We start from the raw sequence: 10,164 nt of genomic DNA, 5'->3' as shown, positions 1-10,164 counted from the left end.
AAGGAGAGAGGAAGAGAAGAGGGGGTTAAGAGAAGGGGGAGAGAGGTAGGGAAGGAGAGAGGAAGAGAAGAGGGGGGAGAGAGAAGGGGGAGAGAGGTAGGGAAGGAGAGAAGAAGAGAAGAGGGGGTTAAGAGAAGGGGGAGAGAGGTAGGGAAGGAGAGAGGAAGAGAAGAGGGGGTTAAGAGAAGGGGGAGAGAGGTAGGGAAGGAGAGAGGAAGAGAAGAGGGGGGAGAGAGAAGGGGGAGAGAGGTAGGGAAGGAGAGAGGAAGAGAAGAGGGGGGAGAGAGAAGGGGGAGAGAGGTAGAGAAAGGAACCTAATCTCTCTCAGCTGGGCTGGAATAACACACCTCCACCCAGTGGCTGTCTGAGTCTTTTAGGGTTGAGGGAGTTCTGACTAACACACACACACACGCACGCATGCGCACGCACACACACACACACACACACACACACACACACACACACACACACACACACACACACACACACACACACACACACACACACACACACACACACACACACACACACACACACACACACACACACACACACACACACACACACACACACACACACACACACACACACACACACACACACACACACACACGCACAGTAATTGGGTCTGAATGTATCTGTGGTGCGAGTTGCTTCTGACTAACACAGCATATTTGGATCCACAATGAAACATTGTGACTAAAAGGAACCTGTTACTATGTATGTTTTAAAGGTCATCCTTGGTCTTATCTAAATGTTTTACTGTATGTGTTAAAGATCATACTTGGTCTGGTCTAAATGTTCTACTGTATGTGTTAAAGATCATACTTGGTCTGGTCTAAATGTTCTACTGTATGTGTTAAAGATCATACTTGGTCTGGTCTAAATGTTTTACTGTATGTGTTAAAGATCATACTTGGTCTGGTCTAAATGTTCTACTGTATGTGTTAAAGATCATACTTGGTCTGGTCTAAATGTTTTACTGTATGTGTTAAAGATCATACTTGGTCTGGTCAAAATGTTCTACTGTATGTGTTAAAGATCATACTTGGTCTGGTGTAAATGTTCTACTGTATGTGTTAAAGATCATACTTGGTCTGGTCTAAATGTTCTACTGTATGTTTTTTGTATGTGATTACATGTCCATTTCAATTTTCCCTCAGGAACAATAAAGTTGATTTTATATTATCTCTCAATCATGTCTTGGCTGTGTACGGTTAAAGGATCCACTGATAGGAAAATAAAAGACCTACATCCAATGGCTTTCACCAATCCAACCTGGTCAGATCAGTGATTACCAGATCAGTGGTCAAGGAAGGAAGGAAGGAAGGAAAGAGTGAAGGTAGAATGTAGTATGTGAACAGGCCCAGTGTCCTCCTGGCTGTGTGTCTACTAGGAAGGAATCATGTCAACAGTATGTGAACAGGCCCAGTGTCCTTCAGGCTGCATGTTTGGAAGCAGTTGCTTCTGTTGTCTGGTTTGTTTACCCCTCCTGGTGGCCACACACTGTATCACAGCAACAGCTGCTGACCGACTCACTCAAGGAAGAACTAGTATCAGTTTACCCTTCCCAAACCCTAACATTGACCATTAGGGCGGAAACACAAAACTGGATAAGGGTCAGGAGAGAGAAGGCTGAGGACTTCCTCACTGTTACCACTGTGATATTAGAGCATGTAGACACACACAACTGATAAATGAGCACTACAACTGAGGGGAAAACAAGGTGAGCACTACAACTGAGGGGAAAACAAGGTGAGCACTACAACTGAGGGGAAAACAAGGTGAGCACTACAACTGAGGGGAAAACAAGGTGAGCACTACAACTGAGGGGAAAACAAGGTGAGCACTACAACTGAGGGGGAAACAAGGTGAGCACTACAACTGAGGGGAAAACAAGGTGAGCACTACAACTGAGGGGAAAACAAGGTGAGCACTACAACTGAGGGGAAAACAAGGTGAGCACTACAACTGAGGGGAAAACAAGGTGAGCACTACAGCTGAGGGGAAAACAAGGTGAGCACTACAACTGAGGGGAAAACAAGGTGAGCACTACAACTGAGGGGAAAACAAGGTGAGCACTACAACTGAGGGGAAAACAAGGTGAGCACTACAACTGAGGGGAAAACAAGGTGAGCACTACAACTGAGGGGAAAACAAGGTGAGCACTACAACTGAGGGGAAAACAAGGTGACCACTACAACTGAGGGGAAAACAAGGTGAGCACTACGTCATGCAGTCAAAGTGGTGAATATGATTTGATACATGTCATCAGCTAAATGCCAGACTGGTAGAGGATGGAATGTCTCTCAGCAGACAGACTCCATACCTTTACTAGTCCAGATGGTTCCCTTGACACACACAACACACACTAACTGAGCCCTGCTCTCACACTCTGTCCCTTTGCCTCAATAATGATGGGGTGATGAGTGAGTCCACCTACAGTATGTGCTGTGTTGGTGTGTGTGTATTGTGTGTGAGTGTCTATTGTGTGTGTGTGCTCCTTGCCAGAGCCAGTGTTTGTTCTGAGGCCTCGCCCTGCCTGCCACTCTGATTCAGAGCACATTTCCCTCCTCTTTCCCTCTCTTCTTCTCTCCCTCTCTTATACACACAATGGAACTATTTCTAAAACTCTGTAAGTGTGAAACGTTGGTGAGCTGGGGGAGAAAGAGAAGTGCAGGAGTAGAGAGAGGGAGTAGTGGATACAGCTATGGTGTAGGCAGCTGTACAGTATGAGGTAGGCACTTGCTTGATCTATGGCTCCATCCCTTTACCTCTAGGATGAATCTTTATGTGCGCGCGCGCGCGTGTGTGTGTGTGTGTGTGCGTGTGTGTTTGTGTTTGTGTGTGTGTGTGTGTGTGTGTATATGTGTGTGTGTGTGTGTGTGTGTGTGTGTGTGTGTGTGTGTGTGTGTGTGTGTGTGTGTGTGTGTGTGTGTGTGTGTGTGTGTGTGTGTGTGTGTGTGTGTGTGTGTGTGTGTGTGTGTGTGTGTGTGTGTGTGTGTGTGTGTGAGTGTATGTGTGTGTGCACGTAAGGGCAGTCTCCTTCCACCTAGCCAGATAAAGGACATCACGCTGACACAGTCAGACAGTGTAATAAGTATTTTATTGCATTTTATAATGCCATTGTCAATAATTAGTACAGATTACATGCAACTAGATCTACTGTACAGCTGTTTTATTGTCTGCATGGACAGACACAAGAAGATTCAGGTTACAAATACACAGATATATGTGTGTGTTTTATACAGCATGAGGAAAGGGGCAGTGACTGGCATTACATGGCCACCCAGGGAAGGGGGAAAGGGCAAAGGTCTCGGTGGCAGTTGCCTTTTTTTAAACCTCTTTTAGACCGTCTGAAAAACCACCGCCTGCTCCTACTGTACCCCTTCGCCTGGGTCACACTTACAAAGTAAACAAACAGAATGAAATAAAAAGATAAAAGAGAGGTAAACAGGTAAACTGAAACTAAGTAACGTTACAGAGAGTCACTGCTGAAAATGTACACACATTCCTAAGATACAACCAGAGGAGAGCTGAAGTGGTCGTTTTTCTGGGCCGAGAAGTTAATAATACCTTCGGGCAACACCCCTTTAAGACCTCTTCTCCTCGACATGACACCTCAGAGCTGTCCAATCATAGAGCGGGGGCGGGCCCAAGTAGGACCCCGGAGTCACTAATGATCCAATAGGAAGAGTGCTCGTCTGAGAGATGATAGTGATGGGGATAGCGTAGAATGGTTCGAGGTATGGGAAGTAGCGTGTGGTATATTACGTTGCTAATACAGGACATTCACCTTGGTGTTGCTCTAGAGCAAAGGCTTGGTTTGGTTACGGTTGTGGTAGTCTGTTAGCTGATGTGCCACGGCCACTCACAAAACCTTCAGTGCATGACTGAAGATGAACTGCATTTCTGAAAGCCATTAGAATGTGTGTGTGTGTTTGTGTGTGTGTCGGTGTGTTTGGGAATACAAGAAAACAAAGATTCTGATTGGACAAACGTCACCAGGTGTGTGACTCAGGGCCACGCCCAGTTGCCCTGTGGAGTGATTGACAGCTGTGAGGCTTAAAGGTCACCAGGAATGACTGGGGTCAGGGATCAGAGGACACATATTGGCACCTTAAGGACCAAAAACGACACCTCAACATTGCTACATCTTCAAAAGCAACATCATTTCTTCAATTATTTTTCTCTCTTTTTTTCTGAGGTTTTGGTCCTGTCTTAGAGAAAAGTCCTTCTGAGGTATCATCAATACATAATGAAGTCAACTTTTTACATCGTTTTCAGTAAGTTTTTCTTTTTCTTTCCTTAAAAATGCATAAATGCAGTACAGAGACAAAAGTATCAAAATAGACCTAGCTAAGATAAATATACAAACAGGTGTTACCTAAACCACTTATCTAACTTTAATTATTTAATTTTTTAGAGATAATACACTTAAAAAATCATCGTCCCAGACGTTTTTATGAAGAAAACTGAAAAAAAGGACAAAACAAAAACGATTAAACCCAGATACCTGCAGCACTTAATATGATCAAATACATACACTTCAGCATTAGCAATACAGTATAGGAATCAGAGCTGGAAGCTTTACAATAGCTAAACAGGTGCAGAAAATGAACACAACAGAAAATCAAAAAGACATAATGGGAAAGAATGCCCTCGAGAGCTAAGCCAAGCGTTAATATACAATAATACATCATAACAGCAAAGCCGGAGAAGGAACAGAACCGTCTATGACGATCTGTCAACACCATCAACGAATGTCAATCTACATCTTTATAAAACAGCGTGGTTTACAGGTGTACCTTAAAGCACGATAATTCATTTATATTTACTGAATGCAGCAGTTCCTCATTCATGAGAGTTTGGATCATAACAATAATAATAGTAGTAATGATAAATTCCTTTGTAAGCGTGTGTTATTATTGCCCGTCTCCCAGCGAGTGGCGATTGAGGATGTACAGTGTACAGTAAGCTCTGTGTTTGTCTTTGGATAGTATCTTCAGTTACTCAGAGCCTCTCCTCAGCTGTCTGAACCACAGGGGCCACCAGGGGCCCGGCTCCTAGTGACAGCAGCCACTATTCACCATGAGGGGAAAGCTCCATGTCACAGGGATTATATTCCCAGCTCTCTGACTGGTACTCAGGGCCCTTTGGACTGAACACTGACTACAGACTGTAAGAGAGTGTGTCTTTTATCGCTGCCATCTTACAGCCGTTTTCTGCATTAATGTGAAGTGCGGGCCGCTGGCGTGTGGCGGGCACTAGTGTGTGTGTGGCCCACTGGCGTGTGGCGGGCACTAGTGTGTGTGTGGCCCACTGGCGGGTGCCGGGCACTGATATATTCTGCCCCTCCTCCCTCCTGACAATCAGCTTCCTGCCCCATTGAATCGCCGCTAACGACCGGACTATCATTGGCTGCTGGCAAAGCCTGCTCATCAATATGCGTGCATACAATTAGAGCACCCAATTAAGAGGCTGTTCACGGAGCCATATGCTAATGAAAGCACAGAGACAGCCAATAATACCCAGCTGAGAGTAGACCTTTTAAACCACTTCACTCTTCACTCTTAGGAGAACGCACCGGTTCTCTGTGGTTTTAGGAGAGGTAGTCATCTTTAACGGGATGCAACGTTGTTGTAAAGTCTCTTTGTTTTTGCGCTCACGCTCGTGAATTTGGAGTCCAGATAGCCAGACAAGCTTTTTCAGCCCCACAAAATGTGTAGTAACAGTAAGCTGTGTTTTGGTATATTTCACTATTATTATTAAGGAAGAATGGGGAAAAAAACAGAAATATTTAGGGTCTCCAGTCTCCCATTTGCTTTTATTGTGTGAACCATTTTGAAAAGGAGGTAGTGTTATTTTTGGTTTTTACTCTCGTTTCAAGGTGTCCCTCTCCCACTTTGTTTGTTATAAATCAATCTGATGACGTGAAGCATCAGAACCCTACTTAGACAGGAGACAGTGCTGTTTTACACAGGAAGTTAATACAAAGACTCCTCTATTTAAAAAAGAAAGCAAATGGTCTGAAGTGAAGAGTTGATTTGACAAAACTTCCCCGAATGTTGTTTTAGAAAAAAATACATAAGTTGACATGTCCCTTGGCGTGTTCCTTCTACATTGGTATGATTTTGTCGTTTGTCAGTTGTTCCCTCTTTGCTGTGTCACAAGTGGTCATAATGGTATGTCTGTTCTGAACAGCCCCCCCTGTCCATTGGTGTGATGTTTGGGATGACAGCCAGCTTCAAACGGTCTTTATCACAACTCCTCACAGCACATCTGAGACTGGGGATATGAAGGGGTTTCTATAGCAATGTGAGAGCATGAAGACAATATAGGAGTCAACAATTATCATTGTTCCTATGTATTATAACACTTGTCCTTTTTGGTATTTGTTAAACTGTTGTGTCTGCTAGAGTATACTGTAGGTGAGCAGTACAGAAGGTACAGTAAGTAAAACGTTTACGGCTAAACCGTTCACGGCTAAACCGTTCGTTATTCAGTCTAACTGGTACCCGGGTCAAGAAGATAACATTCTGCTGCATAGCAAGAAGGGATGTTTGAATTTATAGTGTTGAGTTTCACAATGAAAGCATTGTTTTGGTTGAGGAAATGAATCCAAACATGCATTATTGCAGTGCAATAACAATGTCTTTTTTTGGCCCGGTATCCCGGTTAATGGACAACTGACAACAGCCCACAGTTTGTTTTTTTGCTGGCTTCTAGTGTCACATAAAGGGATATAAATGTTGTGTTCAAGTGCCTTATGAGGGTAAGATAATTATTTGCCATCTTTAACTGTAAAGCCCATCTTAGGCCTGCCCACAGCGGAGCCTCTCTTAGGGTTGTGTTTGAAACACAGGTAGCCTGAGCATGGAGAGATACACATTTAAATCCTAAGCGCTTTCTTTCTTTATCGAAGGAACTGCAAGAGGCTGTTTGTTAATACTGTTTTTGGCCTTCTACCACAGCACACCTAACGTGAGTCGTCATTCGCACCAGTTAACACGTATGTAAAAAGCTTTTAACATCACCAAATTCTATTTTGCATTTTATACTTTGGTTTTTGGAATGGTCAGTACTGTCATGAACAAATTCAACGCAGGAGTTACGATAATACAATGATAACTTAGATTTCAGGTGTTGGTTGTCTTCTGGCCAGTTCTTTAGAGGAAAAACTCAAAAGGGGAAATAAACTACAGGGTTTTTGGTTTTCTACACATTTCTTTGGTTACCTGTAACAAAAATAAAACGGGAAAAAAGCAGAAAATACATTAAAATAATGTGTTTAAATTTGGTATGGCACTGCAGAGAAGGTAATGCTTTTATGCTCACTGAAAACAAAAGATTTGTAATCTCACGTGCTATTCTTTTAGTCCAACTCACACAGTGAATTGCAGATAGCTTCTATACAGTAACTATAGTAACAATAGAACTTTGAACTGAAACTGGGTTGCCACATTTTGGTGTCCCGCAGAAAGAATTCCCCTTATTTCTTTAACATTTTGGACACAGTTCCAGATGGAACCTTTGTGGGATGAGGTATTCTCTGACCGTAATAATATATTTTTTAAAGCATTGCTTTGTATCACAGCTGATGTTTCTCAACTAACTACGAGAAGATAAAATCAAAAGGAATGAGTTGAAAAGGAATAATACAAATGCCTGATAAACTGTGGGGATAATGAGTGAGTGTTCTCAGGAGCTGAGGCCCCAGATCCTAAGTGCTATTCTCAATCTCCTGCCATCTAAACAGGCACACCCAGACACACAGCAAGGTATTCAGCGGAGGGTGGGTTGGGTATTTTTGGAACAACGCTTTCTTGGCTGACAATACTAGTATAGAATGGTGTGAACCAGCAGAGTCAATAAAAACAAAAAAAACGACAAAATACACTTTGAAACAGAATTATATCACCATGGAAATATTGACCCTAAAAAATAAACAAAGAAACCATCAAATAAAAAAAGATGTGAAAAAGATACCACTTTTTGGATGTAACATTTTTCGTATTCCATAATCCTCAACCATTTTATTCAGATATCGCTGTGTGGATGCTCCCTCCCTCCCTCTCTCTCTCTCATGGTGGCCTGGGCCCATCACTCTATCATGCATGAAGAAGGACTAATGCAACAAAGGGTCCTCTTCCTGAAATCTGTTTGGTGGGGATTTCTTCATTCTGTGTTTGGCATAAGGAGGAGAGAGAGTCTTGTCTGGCATGGGCTGCAGAGTCCTGCCATCCAGTCTCAGTCTCAGTCTCACCTATGGATCACTGACTGGCTTGTACGCTTGGTTTCTGATGAGCAGATGTGGGGTAATCTTTGAGAAAACTACAACTGTCTTTCCTTCTCTCTCAGTTAACAGAAGAAAATAAAAAGCGACTGACAGGATCGGAGGAGAAGTATACACATCCTGGTGACTGTTCCAAAATATATATACATGATCTGGTGTGTGTGTCTCTACACTCTCCCTCACACACACCTGTATGTATATTTAACTGGTGTGAACATCAAACTACCAGCACTAAAGGACTGTAGGGTGGATAGACCATCTGTCACAATCAGCAGGGAGAGGAGGACAGAGGAGAAGAGAAGAGGGGGCCTCCATATCACCACTGAGAGCTGTCTCTCTGGCAATACGCTGCTCATAGGGTGGGGGAGGAGGGTTGGGGTGAGGTGGGTGAAAACGTGTGGGGATAAAGCAATGCTCCAGAGTGTTATTTTTGCATCGGTACATAACGGAGGTCTAACCCTGTTTGAAGTTTCTCATTGTTGTTGGTTTCTTGCTTTAAAAGAAATCATACTTAAAAAAAAAACTCTATATCTTATTTTTTATGTGTCATAATTTCTCTTCCCTCCAATGGAGGGGGCGGGATTAAACCTCAAAGTCCCGCCCACTGGTTAAGCTCTTCCAATCCTACTCCAGCTCGTCGGTTGGAAGCTCATCCTCCAAATCTCGGTCATCTCGATCGCTAGGCAATGCCATGTTGCCATGAGTGATAGTTGCCATGAGCGACACGGAGCGTCTGTCCTCCTCAACCTCAGTGGGCTCCTCCTTCACATGGATCTGGTGTCTGAGAGACAGAGGGACGGGTTAGAGAGGGTGAGAGAGAGAGAGAGAGAGAGAGAGAGAGAGAGAGAGAGAGAGAGAGAGAGAGAGAGAGAGAGAGAGAGAGAGAGAGAGAGAGAGAGAGAGACGCATTAGAGAGGGAGAGAAAGAGAGTGTGTGAGTGTGTGTGAGGAGTGTGTGTGTCTTACCCATACTGCTGTGGGCTGAGTGTAGGGCTGCAGCTGCCGTTGCTGTTGACCTGTTCCACAGTGGAGCTGACGTCATTGTGACCCATCCCGTGTAGCATGTTGAGGCTGGCGGCAGAGGAGGGGTTAACCAGGCCCTGGCTGTTCAGCAGAGTCAGACTGCTCTCTGCAAGGGCCGCCTAACAAACACAGACAGAAACACACAGGTTTACATTACAATAACCATTGTTTACAATGGTACTTCATTTAAAAGACACTCACACACATCCAAATAGACTTCAAGTACTTATGGATCCACAAATACACTTTGTTAGTATGAAGGACTCATAGATTTATGAGGCAATAGAGATGCTTAGACTGGTGAGTCCTGTTGAGATCTTGCTGATACTGAGTAATGCTGAAGACTAGAGCAAGGCAGGGTGACTACACTTTCAGGTTAACCCCTTACAACCACTAGGGGGCTCCTGCACTCTACACTTCACTGCTCAAGGGTTTAATGGTACACTATGTGCAGGCTTGTTGGTGTGTGTGAATGTGGAGTCGGGGTGGGTTAGGGGGGTAGAGAGAGATGTGCTGGTTGGTTTGAGTCGGCGTGGGTTAGGGGGGTAGATAGAGATGTGCTGGTTGGTTTGAGTCGGGGTGGGTTAGGGGGGTAGAGAGAGATGTGATGGTTGGTTCGCCCAGAGAGAGAGAGAGAGAGAGAGAGAGAGTGTGTGTGTGTGTGTGTGTGTGTGTGTGTGTGTGTGTGTGTGTGTGTGTGTGTGTGTGTGTGTGTGTGTGTGTGTGTGTGTGTGTGTGTGTGTGTGTGTGTGTGTGTGTGTGTGTGTGTGTGTGTGTGTGTGTGTGTGTGTGTGTGTGTGATAGGAGTGTTAGGAGTGGCACTGAAATTGATTTTCTAGGACAGGC

At 44.1% G+C, this 10,164-nt stretch overlaps 1 protein-coding gene across 9 annotated transcripts in view; it reads right to left on the bottom strand.

Moving 5' to 3' along the window:
• Positions 1-3,087: 3,087 nt before the first annotated feature.
• Positions 3,088-10,164, bottom strand: part of LOC139558886 (forkhead box protein P4-like) — a 168,172-nt gene continuing 161,095 nt past the window's right edge. For all 9 annotated transcript variants that reach the window (XM_071374402.1, XM_071374415.1, XM_071374423.1 and 6 more), the window contains 2 exons: positions 9,262-9,437; positions 3,088-9,077 (listed from right to left, as the gene is read on the bottom strand). In XM_071374402.1, the coding sequence (XP_071230503.1) occupies positions 8,921-9,077; positions 9,262-9,437 (333 nt within the window). In that variant the 3' untranslated portion in view covers positions 3,088-8,920. The remainder of the gene's footprint in view (positions 9,078-9,261; positions 9,438-10,164) is intronic.

This window comes from Salvelinus alpinus, chromosome 2, assembly GCF_045679555.1.
Source record: "Salvelinus alpinus chromosome 2, SLU_Salpinus.1, whole genome shotgun sequence".
Taxonomy (NCBI): domain Eukaryota; kingdom Metazoa; phylum Chordata; class Actinopteri; order Salmoniformes; family Salmonidae; genus Salvelinus; species Salvelinus alpinus.
Note: the sequence above shows the minus strand (reverse complement) of the source record. Positions and strands in the feature narration are given on the sequence as shown.